Source organism: Anoplophora glabripennis, unplaced genomic scaffold (assembly GCF_000390285.2).
Source record: "Anoplophora glabripennis isolate ALB-LARVAE unplaced genomic scaffold, Agla_2.0 scaffold365, whole genome shotgun sequence".
NCBI lineage: Eukaryota > Metazoa > Arthropoda > Insecta > Coleoptera > Cerambycidae > Anoplophora > Anoplophora glabripennis.
The window spans coordinates 261,105-282,973 of NW_019416447.1; the positions used below are offsets into that span (position 1 = coordinate 261,105).

Below are 21,869 nucleotides of genomic sequence, written 5' to 3' on the forward strand. Positions count from 1 at the left end.
CTGTATAATTAAAGTATGTTAATATATTACTTTAGCATATATTTTTTACACTTACCTTTACTTCTAAATGAAGGAATCTGTTGTCAGCCAAAACAAATTTGAGGAAATAGTTTACTTTTAACTTTCAACGTCCTATGCGGCCGATGGGGAAAGAAATGAAACAAAATTGTGCTTTATAAATTGTATATTATTTATAATAAATTCCTGAGCAAAACCATTGCAATTAACTATAACACGTTATATATAGATGAAATGTATATAAATCCTAATACAATAATAATAGTAATAATAATTGTCGAATACTTTAAAAACTATATAATAAAATGTTGCCAAAAATGATAGATGGCACAAAAATATGAATAAAAAATAAGTACATTATAAACTATTCTAAATCATGGCCTACATAATGACTTACTAGTTCTTTTTTTGTTGTTCTTGTTTACTAGAACCGAATTTTAAAGAAAAATAAACACCTTGTATAAAATGAATAAACACAATATAAAAATGGCACAGATGGCGCTAAGTGTTAGTTTAAGTCAACCGGGAGTAGAGGAATGCAGTCATCACAACCCGATCAAGTAAAAAAAAAATAGTGTGAGTTACTTGGTGATGTCAGAAAATCCTAATCAATAAATTACTAATGACGATCAAAACATGATGCAAATTTGAAAATCTCCGCTCATTTGCTCAGTACGTGCCACGTCGGGAACCTGAGGGAGAAAATAAATAATACAGAGAGTGCACCGCTTAACATTCTCGCAGTAATTTACATTAAAACAAAAAAAAAACGATTTTAAATCGGGACTAGCCTTGTTTGTTTAGGAATGAAATACTAGATGGCGACTCTACTATAAAATCCCTGTCACCCTTGATCGTAGTGTAAATAATCTATGAATGGTCACTGCTATTAGGCCTTCAATACACCCACACTGGCATAGAGTGACCTGCAAATTCATAGGTAATATGATAAGCTCAATCTATCGAAATAGACGAACCGATAACTGACGATATTGCAGAACACAACTACCCTGCGGGTTACATGTCCCGACCGGCAAATATTTTAGTAAACAACTAACATCATTCGTCAGCCAAACCCACCAGACACATACCGGTTTCGGAATTCTCATTCTTCTCTCTTCATTAGTACGCCATAGACAAGAGACAAACGATTAAAACTTTTGGCGTCTTAACTCTGTAGTTCATGTCTGTATATGGAATGAGATGGAATACGTAAAGGACTGTCGACGAAAAGACCTGCAATACTGCAAGCAGTATGAAAGCACGATGAATTGCCAACTAGATGTAACGGATGATATTGCGAGAAACAACTACTCTGCGGGCTCTGTGCTCCGATCAGTACCAGTAAATTGTAGGTCACTCTCTGTCAGTTTGACGTATTGAAGGCCTAGGCATCAAGTTGAAATAACCAATCATAGATGTGGCGTACATTAATTTCACGTCTGTAGTTAAGACATAAAAAATAAGTGGATCATTCGTCAGCCGCCCACCTATGGCAAACTGACGAAGACTAATAAGTCCGAAATCGATATATGTCTATTGGGTTCGGCTGACGGATGATCCTAGCTGTTTTGGATAATGCTGGTATAATTAAATGTTGGTCGAAACATGTAGCTCGCAGAGTAGTTTCCCGCAATATTATCAGTTTAAAAGGATGGTAGGGATTTTATGACAGTCGCCATCTAGTATTTTCTTGCGTAACTTTGATTGCTTCTATAACTACGTTATACAGAAACAAGTTTACTAAGTAGGGGGACAATAAAGAATTCAACTTAGCATAAAAATCTAATTTCTATCTTCACTGTAGGTGGCGTTGTTGTGCAAACAATTTGTTCTATCTCGGGAACAAAAAATTTAAGCGCGTCTACGCAGAGTATAATATTTGGCAATATTTTTTTCCTGTTTACGTATGCTAATAATTGCAATTTTGTTGTTTTTTTGATGGATTTTTAATATTTTGCATAGTTAGACAAACACTATTAAAGAGAAATAATCAAATTTCCGTGTACCTTTCGGTCTAACTAAAAGTGAAATAAATTATGCGAATCTGTATATGAATATAAGAAATGATTTTGATAAGTAATGCAACTCAAATTTTTCAAATGTACAGGGCGTTTTTTGAAAAGGGTTACGGAGAGCACGAAAATGGGCAACTTTTTTTTAAGCAACTGATGGTGTAAATGTAAACCGAACCTGTGCATCTTGTGCACATGCGTTGTGAGTTTTAATACAAGCGTCATTGGCCCAGAAGTTAGTGTATCTACCGTGTGGCGTCTACTACGGGAACAATTATTACACCCCTTTCATGTACAAAGGGTTCAGGCATTAAATAATAATGGTTTTTGAGCCCCGTGTGGAATTTTGTCATTGGTTTCGACATTAAATAGCACAAGATCCGGATTTTACAAGCAAGGTGCTTTTTACGGATGAATGTTGTTTTACTGGAGACGGCATACTAAATTTTCACAACATTCACTATTGGTGTGATGCAAATCCTCATCTCAAACCTTCATATATATATTTTTTTTCAATTTGACACGTACTGTTTTAGACCATCAGTTGCTTAATAAATGTGCAAAAAATCATAAATACCTTTAAAAATCTTGCTGATTCGATTAATAGAAATTGGATCATCTACAGTGAAACATAAGATAGATCGATTTTAAACCATCTGCACATGCATATTCTGAGTTATCACGTGTTAGTGATGTATTTACTTTTGTTTGTTTACATTTTGTTAATTTTTGAATACATTTTTGATTTTGCATCAACAGTGGCTAAATTTGTTAATAGTTCTTTTTAGTTCTTTAGTTTCGCGTTTATTATACTTGTTAACCCTTTCAATTTTCAGCTTATTCTTCCTAGATATTTCATAGCTAAGTTTATTTTATATTATCCCCTTAAATATACTAAACACAATAGATTTTCAACGATGTACAACTATAAAATAAATTATAGGTATTTTTTTTAACGTTCGTTGACCCATTCCAAACCGTAAAACGTTCGTCAATTAACCAAGGAATATAACGTTGAGAGAAAGAATTATTTATAATCATACTTTTTAATACCAGTATAGTAAAAAGATAGGTACTGCTACTTTTGTACGTATTTTATAGCGATATTCACATATCAAGAAAATAATTACCAATATCGACAATTAATTGGAAACTTGTCTACAAATTGCGTCAATTTAATTACATGTCAATAGTAATTTGTAAAAGGGCACAACACACACCGAAGAACAGTACATTCCGTCCGCGAAATACACAATTGTTTTCCAAATAAAATAAAATTTATCGATTTTGTAGTATGAATATAGTTGTGCTTAAATTTTAGCTCGAATTTTAGTAATTATGCATCTCCTAAAACAGGAACTTAACTTTTAATCAAATTACGTATTTGAAAAATATGTAATTAAAGTACCCAAAGATTCACGTCGTGCAAATAATCATACGTATTAAAAACAATTTAGGGACTTACCCAAAAGCAAAAGGAAATAGTGGTACGCAAAAAAACACTCAGACACTGGCCAATTCCAGATACCAACTGAATTGCGTAATGCTGGACAGCTTAGTACATCCTGTTATCCGCCGCGCCGTTGTCACATTGCTCGATATGAATTTTATCGAATTTTAAATTTATTACAACGCTAATTATTTTTTAGACTTAAGCATAAAGAAATTCAAAAAGTTATAAACACCGAGTTGTATGGTATTCTATGCACGCAGTTATGTCAATATTCCTTAATTGACCGAACTTTTGTAGATCAAGTTGGAGATTTTGATCATTTTTTCCTTGGAAATGGTTGAGTTTAGGACCCATGTCATATAAGGTTTTTTTAATTTTAATGTATTCTATCGTCTGTTAAAATTAAGACAGTCAAACTTCTAACACCCTGTACAAACCAAACGTGTTCGGATTATAGATATCAATCATTATGAATTCTGTAATTCGAAAGTTTTGGTAATCCGAACGGAGTGGTCTGTCAACTTTCTGTTCGGATTATCCATACATACAGCGCGACTACAAGTTCCAATAGTCTAGACAACCGAAATAAGAATTGGGAGTGAGCCGAATACGGCCCTGTTAAGAGCCACGTCTCCCGAACTCTAATCGTAACATTTGAGCGAAACAATTTGTACTTTCATCAGTGCGCTAAAAAATTATGTACAATTGTGTAATTTATGGGGACTGAACGATTTTGCACGACAGCGCCACCTACAAGTATGAATATAAATATAATATTGTATTTAACACTACTATATTTCGTCCATGACTACATAGCAACGATTTAAAATACATTTTCTTGTTCCCAAGGAAGGAAAATGTTAAGTGGCACATCTCGTCTATAGTGGCAGAGAGTTACTGAACCGTACTTACCAGATTTAAAGACCACAGGACTTGTGTTAGCGGGAGAATTTGCTTGGCAATTGAATGATTAGTAATTAGGTTCATCCCAGTCCTGCCCAACGCATAAAGTCGGGCAGCTCCCTCACGGGAACATCCCTAGCGTGAGCTTTAACTCTTAGGTTTCGGTCTTCGGTTATCAGCACCACTTCGCGAACTAGGTGGCGAGGTTCCCCTATAAAGAAGGAAAATTCGTTTATTCCCTATACGTCAGTCTAAAAGTGTAACACAAATTATATTGCGGAATAATACAAAAATTTAAACAATCTCAGAAAAATATGAGTCCTTTTCCGATAGAACTGTTAATTGTTCGTGTTAAAATTAGTTGTTTCTTAACTGTTACTTATGCGCATCTAAATGTTTCTAGTGTTTAGGTATTAAATATCAATATTCGCCCAAAACACATTTTTTTTTTTAGCTACAAAATGATATTCCGATGAAAATTTACAGGCAAAAATTGTAAAACAACATGAAAATACTCAAAATCCAAGTTGCGAGAAATTGCTGTATTAATAGATATATTTTCTCGTGCATTGTCATAAAATTTTAAAGGATATTATTCTTTATTACTTATTATTATTATTTTCAGGAGAAAACCACATCAACATAATTGGATTCAACATCAAAGCATGGGGATAAAAGCAAGGATCCCAAACACATCCTCTATCACTGATTCAAAAGGCAAACACCTGGTGGCACCACTGATGCCAACTTAACACATTAGAGAGAAACTCCAGCAGAGCTAGTGCTTGCTTTCGCACGCAGCACAGTCCAAACTCTAATCAGCGGCATGCACAATAGATCAAAAACCTAAGTGGTGCAGATTGTCGCGCCGCCGATTTTACAACAAACTCCACCGAAGAAGATGTACATGTCTAGAATCTACTTTATCCTTGTTGCTGTGTCGTTGGACTCGTCAATAATAAGACAACGCAGCGTAGAAATTCGTAAGAAAATTAAAAAGTTAAATTTACTATTTAATTTACAAAAACAAATCCCTAAAATGTGTTTTAGCTTCTTTATTGTTTCAGATTGGAAACCAAGACGATGTTTGTTCCCATAATAATAATATCTCTCACTTACCTTCTGGAACTTGAGCTTGGTCTTTGTCCTTGTGGCTCTTACAGAGGACAAGGCACGTAGTTAAAATTTTGTCGTCATTCCTAAGGCTGCTGTCCCAAGTTGCGTCGTCCTCCGTGGAAAAGGTGGTCGAGGCGATTATGGCCCCTTTAGTTGTTACGCACTTGACGGAGGCGTGACGGTTCCGTAGAAAGTCCAGCGCGTTTTTCGCGGACTCCGCCACCTTCTTCACATGCTGGGGGTCCAGGAAACTACGGGAGTCAGGAGTCGGCGCCTTGCCTCCTCGCGACAGGCCCTCCAATTCGCTTAAAACTGAAACAATGGAGAGAAGTGTGTAATCATACATTTTCTTCGACATATTTTTATTAAAACTAATTTTTTTCGAGAACTATATTGGCATGTACGATTTCATTTTGTTTTTGAGGATAGGAAATGGAAATTTGTTTCCTCTGTAGGTAAAAAGCATTAGTTTACGTATAAAAGTGACACAAATGCTCGACAACTTCAAAATACGTACTTTAAAATACATGAAAATCAATGAATGATGAAAATCTTTTGCAAAATGTATTTAGAAAATATTTTGAAATACTTGGAAGTACCTACTTCGAAATTCATCGAAATATTTTGAAATATTTCTTAAATCACCAAATGTTCGTAATATGTATCTCGAATTATTTCGAAAACCATTAACTTTTCAAAATAAATATCTTCAGAAATTACAAAATGCATAGAAGTTTTTATACGTTTTTACAAATACTTACAAATCTCTGGAAATACTTTCAAAACAAATTCTCGAAAACTATAAAAAACGTCGAAATAAAATGGTCTTAAAGTATTTTAAACTATGTATTTCGTAGTTTTCTACCTATTGCAATTTGAAATTTTCGGTGCATCTGGAAATAATTTGACTTCTTTCAATATATGTCGAGGTAATTCGAGATGTTCGAAAAATGTCAACATATTTAGAAGTTTTTGAGGTTGTGTCATTGCATTGATAATTCTTCCTAGCCGCAGTCGCAGTTTGAGGAGTTTGTATTTAAACGCATTTAGAAGTTTTCGACATATTTCGAAGTAATCAAGTTTTGCGAATTATTCCCAGGCCTATACATTGCTATATTTCGAAGTTTTCAACGCATCTGGAAGTAACTTGAGGTCCTTTCAATATATTTCCATTTAATTCGAGATATTCGATAAATGTCGACATCTTGAGAAGTTTTCGAAGTATTTTCAAGTTTTTTCGAGGCTCTGCATACATGTGAAAGTTTCCGACGCATCTTAACGTAATGTAAGGTTCATTCGATATATTTCGAGATAATTCGAGATGTTCCAAAAATGTCAACATATCTTTGAAGTATTTCCAAGTTATGCCATTGCATTGCCAATACTTCGGAGTTTTCGAAGTAGTTGGATGTAGTTTGAGGTGCTCGAGGTATTTAAACATATTTAGAAGTTTTCGACATATTTCGAAGTTGGTTTTGCGAATTATTTCCAGGTCGATACATGACTATACTTCGAAGTTTTCACTCATCTGGAAGTAATTTGAGATTCTTTCAATATATTTCTATATAATTCGAGATATTCGATGAATGTCGACATATTTAAAAATTTTCGAAGTATTTTTAATCTTTTCACTTAGAAATTTCCGACGCATTTGAATGTAACGTAAGATTCATTCCATATATTTCGAGGTAATTCGAGATGTTCGAAAAATGTCAACGAATTTTTTCCAGGTCGATGCATTGCTATACTTTGAAGTTTTCGATGCACCTGGAAGTGACTTGAGGTTATTTCGATATATTTCCATGTAATTCGAAATATTCGATGAATATCGACATATTTAAAAATTTTCGAAGTATTTTCAAGCTTTTTCGATGCATTGCTTATACTTAGAAGTTTCCGACGCATTTGAATGTAATGTAAGGTTCATGCGATATATTTCGATGTAATTCGAGATGTTCGAGAAATGTCAATATATTTAGAAGTTCTCGAAGTATTTTCACGTTTTATAGATGCATTGCCAATACTTGGAAGTTTTCGACGCATTTGGGAGTCATTTGACTTTTAATATATTTCGATGTAATTTGAAATATCTCGTATATGAAATGTATTTAGACATTTTTTCAATGCATTCCAAATGTTTAGAAGTTTTCAGTGCTTTTAAAGTGATCTGAGATTTTTTGCAATTCAAAGTATTTGAGATAACTCCACGCAGTTAATTTTCGAAGTATTTCGATATGTTGGAAAATATTTCGACTATTTCGAAGTTTCGCTGGTAGTTTAGTTTTTGTTCAAATTTTACATACACTATTGTTAGAGCTGCCCTTCTGCTAGTTTGAAGCCTGCATCTTTGAATGATCATGGGGCACTCGAGGACTATATTAAAAAAATTCGCGTCACAGCGGTACAAATGCAAATTTTTCCGCAACGCTGGTGGACTTCCAGGAGATTCGCACGGAGCGTGTGCACACGGCATAATGTAACGCGGAAGTACACCTGCACATCCAAATTGCAATAACGGACAACACCTTCCCACAATACGCGCGGTACCATCGACTGCGGTGGCTGGGTGCTAGCCAATTCCTCGCACGGTATTCGAACGACGCCTGCTTCGATTTCTGGCTCGATGCCCGTCCGTACGCAATCGATATCGCAGTGGTCGGCGGAGTGGATATCTCGCATTGCGAACGCATTTCGAAGATGATAGATCGGATTAGCCGTAATGGGCGTACAAAAAATTCCTCGATCGGTTGTTCCCAGCGCCTATTCTCTGACTTTCCAGGATTCTCCTGTCACGGAATTAATGTTTTGGCCGAGTTCTAATGCGAAACTATAAATTCGATCAACGTGTCTCATCCTCAGACAAACAGTTATAAAAGACTGAACCAATGTATGAAATAATGCTACGATATTCGATTAGCACGTGTTGAGTTACTGTTATGGTAAAGTAACGAATTAAAAATTTGACAATGGTTGACAAGTTGCGTTTTTGAAAACACAATTCGAAATTTCATTTAAAAAAATATACAAGGTGCCCCATTTTTAATTAAAAGAGTTAATAAAAAAATTAATTTTAGCAAAACGTTTCATATTAACAAATATCTGGAAACCCTTAAGAAAAAAAGGTACAAGGTGTGAAGTTACAATAAATAAAAAAGTTTTTATTTTATATTTCCGCGTGTACAAAGCTAATTAATACAAATTTACAGACTCTACAACAAAATATATACAGGGTCGCTGATATGTATGGAAACGGTCGATTATCTCGTAATACAAGATCGCTATCGAAAAATCATAAGACACAAAGGTTTTAGGGTTTTAAAAAATCTATTACAATAAAGAAAAATTAATATACAGGATCAGTTAAAAAGCTACGACGAAACAAAGTTGTTTTTTCTTTAATGGAACACCCTGTATATTATCCCATATTTCAATTCTCGAAATTCTAAACAAAATTCACATAGCACATCATGTACCTAAACTTAACCGTTTTCGAGATATCGAACTTTGAAAATCATTTTCTTATAAATTAATCAAAAATATTTTAGTCCATTAAGTTTACAGTCCATCAAGTTACCTTTGAATGTTTATTTTCTGTAAAAAACTAATAATAAAATTAAATCATATTCATATCCTGCACCATGTGTTATTTTCAAACTAAATATCCGTAATTGGGGGTCCTTCTTCTTTTACAAATTTGAGAGTAGTAAAAAGTTACTTTCAAAGTTCGATATCTCGAAAACGGTTAATTTAGGTCATTCACTATATTTTGACCCCCCCCCATTAACTTTTTTGTTTTACGAGTTATGAAAAAATGTGAAATACAAAAGTTGCACTATTTTTTATGAAGTTTTTGAAATTGATAGTAGAAAAACCATTGAAGTCCAAACAAAACGGCCGCGAATGTTAACTTTGTTAATTTAATTAGAACACCCTGTATATTTTTACATATTTCGATAGAACGCTTCCTGTCGAGCATAGTCATATAGGGTTTGCTGGGTCCATCTTTAACAATAAGTGCGATAATATTAAAAAACGAAAAGAAGGTTTTTTATTAAGTTTTTTTTGTAATAGTTAGGCCTCTTTCCGGCATTTCTGCCTTTTTTTCCAATTACGTAAAGATTTAGATATAGTCCATTGATACGGTCCAAAATGCATATAAGTATTCTAACTAAACCTCACTAATTAGGCCGTGACAGGCCTATTTACTCATGGACAATGTTATATGGTAGGCCGTGACAGTGTCAGGTAATGTCATGACAACATTGTTATTGTTTGACAGTTTGTATTATTATTTAATTAAAATGGGTTACACAGAACTAGAAAATTGAAATATAGGAATTAAAATAGAGTAAAGATCTCCATACTCTATTTTAATTCCTAATAATATTTCAATTTTCTACTTCTATGTGACCCATTTTAATTAAATAATAATACAAACTGTCAATCAATAACAATGTTATCATGATATTACTACCTGTCACTGTCACGGCCTACCATATAACATTATCCATTAGGCCTCACACCGCCTAATTAGTGAGATTTAAGCTTCATTCACAGCCAGCCAATTACAATTACAATTAGTACTTAGAATTAGTGGTAAAAGTTTGGCATGTCACTTTATACATGATCGTTCACAACCTTTAAATTAACGTTTCCACTGATACTTACACATACACTTAGAATTACCTTGCAAAGCCCAAGCTTTTGCCACTAATTGTAATTGAAAAATATTTGCGCGTGCGCATGAGTAAATGACAAATCACCTAACCTTAAATATGGTGAATGTTTGTTTATATTAAATTTGTTTGTTTAAATTATTATTGTGCAATAAACTCTGTTTCCGAGACGAAATGCGCCGTTCCGGCGAAAAATATTGGGTTCACTAATCACTTGGGTATTGAGAAATACTTGACCTTCAATGTAAATTAATTTTTGCTAGAATTCGACGTTCTGAATGATCAAAACAAGTTAATTTTCGCCCTACGTCTAATATTAATTCTAAGTACTAATTGTAATTGTAATTGGCTGGTTGTGAATGAAGCTTTATTATAGTCAGAATACCTATACGCATTTTGGACTATATCAATGTCCGATATGTCAAAATATTACAACTAAATCTGTAAATCCTTACATAATTGGAAAAAAAACAGAAATGCCTGAAAGAGGTCTAACAATTACAAAATGTCTTATTTTCTTAATAATTGACCTTCTTTTCGTATTTTAATATTATCTCGCTTATTGTTAGAGATGGACCCAACAAACCCGATATGACTATACTAGACAGGGAACGTTCTATCCAAATATGTGAAAATATACATTTAAATTAACAAAGTTAATCCATTTTGTTTGGATTTCATTTGTTTTTCTACTATCATTCTAGAAAACTTCATAAAAAATCGTGCAACTTTTGTATTTCACATTTGTTTATAACTCTTAAAACAAAAAAGTTAGAGGGGGTCAAAATATCACCCTGTACATGATGTGCTATATGAATGTTGTTTAGAATCTCGGGAAGAATTGAAATATAGAATAAATAATACAGGGTGTTCCATTAAAGAAAAAACAAATTTGTTTTGTCATGATTTTTTGACTGATCGTGTATATTTAATTTTTCTTTATTGTAATAGATTTGAAAAAAAATCCTAAAACATTTGTGTCTCCATACGTATCAGCGACCCTGTATTTGCTGAAAACCGAAATATTTGTTTCATGCTTGAGCGTAAACACAAGAGCGAAATTTTTGGAAAAAAGAAAACCATTACTTTAATTCTTGAACACTCGCACTAAATCCAACGACTTAGTTCCTGTAGGAAGCGTGTATTGTGTCCGCCGAATTTCCACTTCCGTGAAACTCGACTTTTTCCGTCCCGGCCCCACTGTGCGGCGTCCCGCGTTCGCCGTCCTGCCGTGCACGGGTCGACGTTAAAAGTGCAAGTAGCGTTGAGAGTGGAAGTGCGGCGCCCGCTGGCTACCGTTTTCCGCTTCCATCCTGACCGGCCTACGGCGAAACCACACGGAGAAGGCAGCACCACGCTGCGTACCGATGTTTCCAAGTCAATGCTCCTCGGATCGCTCATGCCCGCACGCCAATGCACGCGCGCCGCGGCGCTGCGTGAGATTCGGACACACGTTTGGACGGTCCCGCAGAGAAAACAAATGAGAGTGCTTTTTTTAATAGGAACTTCACGGAAAAAAATGGCACAACGCAATCTAAAGCGTTTATGTGTATGTACTAAAATATACACGGTGATTAAGAACTTATCAAAAAAAAATTCTGGATGTACAGGGGACCCTTACAAATACAATTTTGCCAAGAAAAAATCAAAAAGGGCATTTCGAAAATGATTTAAAAATACACTTCTGCACGGCACTGGAAACTGGTCCACTGTAAAACCTGACCCCGCACAAAGCAACCAGCATGGCGGTGTGATAAAAACGGACAAAAACTTTCGCAAGGAAAGAAATATGTGAATAGAATTTTATCGCACCTATTTTATATCGGCAAATTCAACTACTTTTGCCTTTATTAATTAATAAGATTAATTTGTGTTTTTAAACACTAAAATCATTTGACATACCCGATGTTACAACAATTGTTCAATATTTTACCCACCAATGTGTAAACACATTTGGGTACGTTGTACTCAGTTTCTACGAACTAACACAAATGTTGTCTTGTTTCACCATAACACAAATGCTTCACCATAAATTAAAACGATATCCATCAACTGCGAGTACACGCAAACCATTGTTGACACTAACTACCCATTTTTGACACAAACTACTAAAAACCTATTGTAAACACCACAGATAACAGGTAAATATCGCAACGACGACTGCAAAATCCGAATTCAGTATTCGGAGTCGCCGAGGCCACGTGGCGAATGACGCTAGAGACTACAGCTGTCCAGCTATGTAGTGGTTGAATGTACTATAACTTCAATTTTTTTTTCTTGGAAACTACAAGGATTTTACAAAATGTTTTTTTACGATATTGATTCCATTTCTCATGCTGCATCTATTCCCAAATTTTTTTGGATAAGTTATGAATCGCCCTGTATAGATAAATTATTTGATTTATCTTTTTGTTCCTTTTTCAAAATCCATTAACGTTTTTGGAATAATTATTTATTTTCATGTGTTTTATGTTCACGGAATTGTATGACGTATAAACCCAATTATCTTCAGTTCTGAGGTATGTCATCAATGTAAAAAATTTGAAATTATTAGAATTTTCCCGGAATTCGGGTCCGTCACATAATAGCTGCGCATTTCGTTTTAACATCAACCAATCTTTAATTCTGGAAACTCTTTACACGTTTTACATACGATCTTGCAAATTCTCATGAAAATGGTAAAATTTTCATGAATAGAATCGTCTATTTTTTGTAAGTGTTACTTTGACAGCTAGTAATATTCGAGTGTAACGACAGAACCAGAATTGAACATTATAGTATTGTAAGAAAATGATATTGTAAATAAACTACTGTAGTTGAGGTTGCTGTCGTTGCTCCTGGACGAGTGTGTTTTTTCAATAAAATATTTTACCGAAAATACCACATACATTTTGTTATTAAATAAAACAATTTTCGATTACACTCTTCAAATCCACCAAGTCGTAGGAGAAAAGACCAGTCCTCCATGAGATTATTATAATTCTCTTACGTCGAATTTCATTTGGATTTCACAACTTAATTTGTTTGAAATTATTTAAAAATAAATTTCTATTAGTAGCTTTGTATCTTTCTTAATCGTTTTCGAGGAAACTTTTTGCTTAATATTAAATTGAGATATGGTTAAATGTTTTAGAAACATTCTGTATACAATAGATGTAATAGTTCAAAACATACCTTATCTGAAAAGAAAATTATGCGACTGACAACTGGTCTACAGAAATGTGATACATCAAAGATTAATTTAAAAAAAAACTTGTCACTATTACGAATTTGAAAAAAAAAACACTTGTACACCATTGAAATACTGGTCGACTGGATTGAGGTAATAACTCTTATCTACCGAGCAATAAAATAGGAATGCGGAGTTGGTACATGTACATGTAGGGAAATAAATAAATAAATAAATAAATTTAAATTTAAAGAGGTCAGTTAGGCCGGTTTTGGCCAAAAAAAGGAAGAAAAAAAATTATTATTTATATCCAATAACTAAATCGATTCCATCCCAAACGGGACCTACCTTCTCCTTCCTAGTCAGGATCAAGGTCAATTAGAGGTCAAATTGAAAAAAAAGCCGAGGAATCGAGTCCGGGCACATTTTATACGGGATTTTGGAATCGCTATTTTTTACAATCTTCATGTATTTTGACTTTGTAAAGTAGAGGATAAAAAATTATTATGCAAGCCAATATAGATTACCAAGGGTAATATAGGCCGAAATATATTAGTATTAAGGTTTTTACGACGCAAAACGAATTAGTATAAGGTAATATAGATTTTTACAGAGAAATATGGGTTGGAAAGGGGTAACGGAGGTTATGGGATTAGAAAGGTCTGGAGTTAGATGGGTATGGGGTAGTACGAGAGAATACAACGTTTTATGGAGGAATATGTCTATATGTCACTAATCCTACCAGAAAACGTTCTTTTTCTCAAATCAACCTTATAATGACCTTAAACCTGATTTGATACATATAAACGGACCTTGGACACAGAGACTTCAAAACCAGTAGTCGATTTCCCGTTTTTTTCTTGGATTGACCTTTAAATGACCTTGAAATAACCCTCAAAAGACCTGACGCAGACATACTGACCTCGGATTTTAACTCAGCTATCCCAAAATCTATACAACAGGCGGTTAGACTTAATTGTTCGGCTTTTTCAATTTGACCTTGAAACGACCTTTAAATGACCCGGTACAGACAAACTAACCTCAGATTCTAACACAGCAACCCCAAAATCCTGTATAACAGCTGGTTGGATTTGATTACTCGGTTTTTTATCAATTTAACCTTGAAATGACCTTGAAACAACCTCAAAAGGGCCTGATACAGACAAACTAACCTCGGACTTAGCGACCCAAAAAAACCTAAACGCCGAGATCCTTTGATTTAATGCACTTTTTCTCAATCTGACCTCTAATTGACCTTGATCCTGACTAGAAAGGAGGGGGAGGTCCCGTTTGGGGTGGAATTGATTAGTTATTGGATATAAATAATAAAAATGTTTTCTTTTCTTTGGCCAAAAATGAAGAGGGCCGAAAATCGGCCTAATCGACCGTCCCCCTTTAAAGTAAATAACTGCATTTATTTCCAAAGTTTTTTTTCCTAATAGACTGTTCCACTTATATACCAATTTAAAAAAATAATGGTGCTCCCTTGAGGTATTTTTAAAGCAACAGCATTTTTTTTCAATTTCAACTGTCTGTAATTTAAAATTAATCCATATTTTCTACCAAAATTAGTGGGCTATTTTAAATACTATTTCGAATAATTTATTTTTACTATACTATCTAAAGAAACACCTAAAATAATTCAATATCTTTTCGATATCATAGTAATTTGCTTAATAAAAATATTGAACCATAAAAATAATGAATATGCATTTTTCAAACTTACAAAATTACCTTACAACAAATAAAAGTTTTTTCAAGTCTTGTATTTCTATTTTCAAATAAATAAATTAATAATTATTTTTTGCTGTGCATTTTGCAAAAATATATATTTTTTAATTAATTGAACGCCATACATATGGCAAAAAACACTAAATACATACTCAAGGTAGGGAAGAGGCAAATTAGGTCAAACAGTTTAGATGCCTAATACGACTTTAAAGGAGACCTAACATTTTCCTTAGTTGTACCAGCCAAAGTAATAGACGTAGAGCCCAGAATTTGACAATGTATGCACACAATGTAACACAGAAGTCATTAAACAACTTTAATTAATCCGAGAACCATAAAGCGCCCCATACACGCCATTGTCATACCCTGAATATGCATAAAATCTGTATATTTATGTTGCCATTCAGGGTACACTACGGCGTCCATTCTGCTAGTGGCAGCATTAGCGCGAATCATTAACTCACCAACAATGGGGACCATAAGGGTGTAACAATGGGACTGGGCTATGGTCCGGATGCCGTCCAGATGGTCGATGAAGCAATTGGTGTCGGGTACCAGGTACTTGGGCCGCACCTCCATGTGGACGCTGACCACCGACTGGCTGAGTATTTTCTGTGAACAATCGGCGACAATGTGACAAGAGATTTATTGCATAACATGCATCGTACATTATCAGGGCTTAATCGTTGGAATGTCGTGTTGTGTCGGCAGGCCGTACCAATGCCGTGGAGACGGCCGGCTGTGGTACTGCGTTAACGGTACCGTTGCGGCGTTACATCGGGGAAGGTGACCGTCGTGCCGAACATTCACGTCGCGTTTTGAGAATCGAAGCTGAGATTATTTATTGGGGGCTTGTACGGCGTACGATAAATGTCGGGGAACAGGTACTACCGCCTCATGTGTGACGGCGAAAAACCCAGATCTCAATTTTTTTTCTATAATAATTATTAACAAAAATGTGACAAATAACATTTGTTAAAAAAATTAAATTTTTAAATATCTTACAATTTTTTATAATCTATATAAGTATTGAATTTTTTAAGCTTCATATCCAGACTGATTCAAAATTCAGTACAAAGAATTTGGGAACATATTTTTGGGGTCAAAATAAGACTTTATTCCTACAAACGTGGGTATACAATGCTTAGTTTTCGATATAGAGGATGTTAATTTTTTTAAATTTTTTTCGGTTCTTTAGAAATAATTTCCAAACCGATTTGAATGTTGGCATAAAACTTGCGGTACGCGGTTTTTTAGGATGCTAAATTTCAATATGTTATTGCTTTTGACGCTGCTTGTAGAGGACGCCACCTATAAGGGTACGCTTGAATTAAATTGGCCCTAACATTGTTATTACAATGTACATTGACGTTTCGTATTATAGTCTGTTTGGAAATGAAAGAGAGTAATAAAACCCCGAGATAAGAACCGGTCATGGGCGTGGTAATATTTCGTTTCAGGTAATTATCGGGTAACACTAATGCTAACAGGTAATGGGTGTACATTAGTATATTTTACTGGATACATCATAGGGCAGGAGCCAGTGTATTGTGACAGATCAATCCAGTCTTAGAGCTGAATATACGAAGACGTGCTAGTGCAGTAGAGTAAAATTCGACTTGTGTTTAGTGACTATTGTGCCAGTGGATATAATATTGTTTGGGTAAAATGTCGAGCTTATCAGATTACGTACCTGCTAAACGCGTGAAAAGATGTGCGCTGTCTCAGAATGAGAAGATTATTATATTAAATGTATTTAATGCATTGAAACACCAAAATCCTACCAACAGTGTTGACGACATCGTGGAAAAGTGTTCCAAAATGACAGGGATTGGAAAATCGACTATCTACAGACTTTTAAAGGAAACAAAAAATGAACAAGATACTGTAAATCCCCCAAAATCATCTACAGGGAGGTCAAAAGTCGTTATAGATGATTTCTTCAAAAATGTCATTCGCAGAAAAGTACACTCATTTTATTTTAAAAAAGAAATACCAACGCTAAACAAAATTTTAAGTGAACTTTCAGAGGACAACGATTTGCCAAAAATCAGTAGAAGCAAATTATGGGCCGTCTTACGAGAGTTGAATTTTTGCTGGGAAAAGCAGAACAGGAAGTCAGTTCTTATCGATAAAGATGAAATTATTTGTTGGCGAAGATCCTACTTAAGATCAATTAGAAAATTCCGTGACGAAGGGAGGAATATTTATTATCTAGACGAAACTTGGGTCAACGAGGGATATACTGTAACAAAAGTATGGCAAGATAAAAATGTAAAAAGTTTTCGACAAGCATTTTTGGATGGACTTTCAACAGGGTTCAAGGCACCTTCAGGTAAAGGGCGAAGATTAATAGTGACACATATAGGTAGTGCCAGTGGTTTTGTAGATGGCGGTTTACTTTTATTTGAATCTAAAAATACAGGTGACTATCACGAAGACATGAACGCAGATGTTTTCGAAGAGTATTTTACACAGATGTTGGATCTTATTCCTCCGGGGTCTGTAATTGTCATGGATAATGCCAGTTACCATTCACGGCAGACCGAGCGGACGCCTACGACTGCTTGGAGGAAAGCCGATATAATTCAATGGTTATCCGGAAAAAACATTTCTTTTGAAACAAATATGGTGAAAAAGGAACTTTTGACACTTGTCAATCTTAATAAAGATCAGAAAAAATATGTTATCGATGAAATGGCAACAAATCGCCAAATAACGGTACTACGGTTACCACCTTATCACTGTGAACTTAACCCAATCGAATTAGTCTGGGCGCAGGTAAAAGGAGATGTAGCGCGAAATAATACGACGTTTAAATTAAGTGACGTGAAAATTTTGTTAAAAAATTCCTTGGAACGAGTAACTGCAGATAACTGGCAAAGATGTATACATCATGTACAAAAAGAAGAGGAGAAAATGTGGGAACTCGATAATTTAATTGACGTTACTGTGGAACCTATCGTTATCAATCTAGGAGACGAAGATAATTCATCAGAATATTCAGAGGATGAATTTTAATATACCTACTTTTTTATTTTCTTTATTGTACATTTATACAACACTACATTTACTCACCATAATTTGAATTTTCAAAATACATATATTTTTGTGTGGAATAAAAGTCTATTCATTAAATTTAAATAAATATTTTGATAATAATATTGAATAATTTTATTTGAATTACTAAAAACCCTCTTAACCCGGTTATGATGCTTAAAGTAGCCTCATGTTTTGAAATGCTGTTTTTATATTGTTTACTTATAAGAGAAATGGACCGAGAAATTGAAGCGGCATAGACAAAGACGGATTGTCGGGGATTAAATTTTAGCTACCTGCTACAATTTAGTACAGTCCGATCGCACAAAGTTTTTTTAAAAGTACACCTCATCTATACCGAAACTACATAATATAAAAATATTGAATATAAGTACTACATTTATTTACGATTTGCATACATAATGAGCTTTTATTACTCTCTTTCATTTCTAAACAGACTATAGTGCGGTTATTCTCCCATCAATTTTCAGCAAGAAAGATGTACTTGGGTAAAATCCCTCAGACCACCATTTCCGAGATAATGAAGAGTTGATGAAGAGTTAAATGCACACCATATTTTAAAATTTTATTCCTGTATGTATGTATTGTTACATTTTGTTTATAAGTTTTTGTTTCTATTAATTTTTTTTTATTTTTATTTATTATTTAGAATATTTTAATTATATTTTGTTATGTTTTTATTTATTAATTATTTTTGAGTATATTTTTTTGAATATATTTTTCCCAGGGCGCCAACAAGAACTTGTCTTGTACTATTTATTTGATTTTAGGATCATCAGGGTGTGGTTTCTTTGGCTTATGTTGATTTATTTTAAATATAAGATTTTTGAGAAAATGAAAAATTCAACTTAGCATTTTACAAATAGATTATATTACAAATTCAAAATATTTGGACAATTTAACAAGTTTTATATTTCTTATACTTCTACGTTATATCTACTAACTATGATATTTTGTTCTAGAGAGTGAACATTTTGAATTATAGTCGACTTTGATATTTACGGAAAGTTTAATTTAGAGTTAAGTTTGACTCATATTACGAATTCGTTTGGTGTAATATTTTTAATTGGCCAATTTAAAGTAGATAACCCACGTTACACAATTGAGTAATGCTGGTTTCAGACATGCCTCCCCGGTAACGTAATTCTTTTTATGGCTGGTGCTCGCTTTCGGTGCGTCAGGATGGTACCATACGTCTAATCTTCCACTGGTAGAAAGGGTTTGAACTTAACCTGCTGTTGTATTTGTCCACTGCGCTTCACTAATTTATTTTTGACAAATTTATATTTTACACTTTCGGTTAATTAACATACGTTCCCATTGTATAAACTTCCAGTAGATATTTGGTTCGTTGTGAAAATTTGAACTGATAGAAAACTGTACCTCTTGACAGATGCCGTACTACCTTGTGAATACTGTTTGACCTGTTCTAACCTGGTAACTAATTTCACCATTTATTTACTTAATTTTGATTTTCATTTGTTTATTTTAGGTACAACTCAACGATGTTTACTGTTCGGCAAATTATGAAAGACTGGCTACTACAAGCCCTGTTTTAGTTTTTATAAACTGTTGACAAAAGAATTTGTTTTTATGGAGACATCATATTAAACTTTTGTGAAATTTGTAATTGAAAATTATGACTTTATGCATGTTTTTTGTAGCGTGACTATTACATATTCTGATTTTACACAATTTTCTCTAAATTTTGATGTCTGTATCTATTTTCTACATTCATTTTCCAACATTCTACAAATTTCACCTATTTTTGTAAATTTTAACCAAACTGTGCTATCTAGCTTAATTCTATGTCTGCAATACTGTTCCACGACATTGATATTTACTTATTTTCACTTTTCTGAACAATCTTTATCTGTTGGAATTAACAATTAACTGAAATGTTTTTAGGTCCATCGTTTTTGACAACTTTTAAAGTTTATACACTAGTTGGAACGTAAATTGAGATTATAATACAGTTTTTTGTGACTAGAAGGTCTTTTTAACACTGCACGAATCATTTTACATCTTATAAATACCTCCTACACAACAAATTTCACATAAAATCAACTTATGAGTTTGACATTCCGAAAATCGCTACATACAGTTATACAAAGAACATCCACTTATAAATATAGACTAAAGAAAGGTATGATATACTTTAGTATTAGTTTTAATGCTCCAATATGACATATAACTTTACAAAATTGTACTTTATTGTACCTTTAAACTTTTCTACGATATATGGTTGCCTTTTACAGCCTATTTAATTCAAAAATTTACATTCCTTACTTTATTTTGACAGATTGATTTAATTCATTTAACGATTTTGCCTTTTTATACCATCAACTTATTCTATATCTAAATAAATTTTATCCTAAATTTTCTCATATTTAGTATTCCACATCCCTATTGTCAGTGTTCTCTACTTTTTTTCACGTGAATTTGTCAAAATTTCAAAATTACGTTGTTTTCTATTTATTTAACGTTTCAGCTCAAAATATCATAACAGTATATTTATTTTTTAGATTTTAGAATCTGTAATGACCCTCACATCTAAAAACATTTCAAATAGCACAGACCGTTACCTGAAACGATAAGCGAATCAGATGTACACAAACACAGAGGTAGATCCGTACATGCCCCCAAGACACACGTCTCGAAAAAAATGTTCCATTAAGACAAATCAAATCCCGGCGTATCAGATAAGCCGGTCGCCTCCCACAACATAGTCCGGTCAAATTAGTCATAAAAATAGTGGTCAAATAACGAAAATTCCGACAGAGCTAAGTTTTGGTGGAGACCTTGGGAACACCATTAGAAATAAAGTGTCAAAAGTCCCCATCGATCCCATGTGTGCTAAAAAAGTTATTCGGGGTCAAAAGTCAAAATTTGAGGTTTTTTGGAATTTTTTCGAAAACGGTAAGTTTTATCAAAAAAGTAGTCCAGACAAAAATTATAGATCTTAATTATCTACGAAAATGATCCTTATACTTTTTTTTTCTAAGAATCACCATTCCTGAGATATCCCGATTTTAAAAGTTGAAGGAGTCACGTTCTACATTATATGCACATATATGCCACGTATATGCATAGCCAGGCACTTAAAACAAATAAAAATACCTATTTGTGTCTCTTATATGTATAAACTATACTATTCTGAGAATATACACTCAAAAGAAACTCAGTCCCTTAGTCAATCCCCTGTATCCGCATGGCCTTGAATAACATCTGGCTACTCTATTGTAAAAACTTTTGTAAAAAATACACGAAACAAGAAACAAGTACAACTATCTCGTCTTCCTCCAACAGCGGCTTCTGCTAATCAACACTTGTATCCAGTATACTATCAAGTTCAGATATGGCTAGGCAATCAACTGAACCCAGAAGACTGGGGTTCGAAATTAACAGATAATACTTTGGAACCGATTCAAACTTTACTCTCACCTGCTCCGGAAAAACTCCTAAATACTATTTTTTGCAATTGCAAAAAAGGTTGTAGTACTAAATGTGGCTGTAGAAGAGTAGGGTTACTGTGTTCTCCAGCGTGTACTAATTGCCAAAGCCAGTCTTGCTCAAATGTCCAACTGAATGCAACAGACGAAGTCATATGACTTCGATGAAGAAACAGCTGATCTTCATTTGAACAATTTATGAACAGGAGAAGAAGAGGAAGAAGAAGAAGAAATCGAAGACTGACATGACTATTGAAGTCGACTTTGAAGAGTATG

The 21,869-nt window shown here is 33.9% G+C and overlaps 1 protein-coding gene across 2 annotated transcripts in view; it reads right to left on the bottom strand.

Moving 5' to 3' along the window:
• Positions 1 to 209: 209 nt before the first annotated feature.
• LOC108913298 (telomerase-binding protein EST1A) overlaps positions 210 to 21,869 on the bottom strand; it is a 142,950-nt gene continuing 121,290 nt past the window's right edge. For both annotated transcript variants that reach the window (XM_018718826.1, XM_018718825.1), the window contains exons 16-19: positions 15,546 to 15,693; positions 5,509 to 5,817; positions 4,399 to 4,600; positions 210 to 710 (exon numbers count right to left, since the gene is read on the bottom strand). In XM_018718826.1, coding sequence (XP_018574342.1) covers positions 4,470 to 4,600; positions 5,509 to 5,817; positions 15,546 to 15,693 — 588 coding nt within the window. In that variant the 3' untranslated portion in view covers positions 210 to 710; positions 4,399 to 4,469. The remainder of the gene's footprint in view (positions 711 to 4,398; positions 4,601 to 5,508; positions 5,818 to 15,545; positions 15,694 to 21,869) is intronic.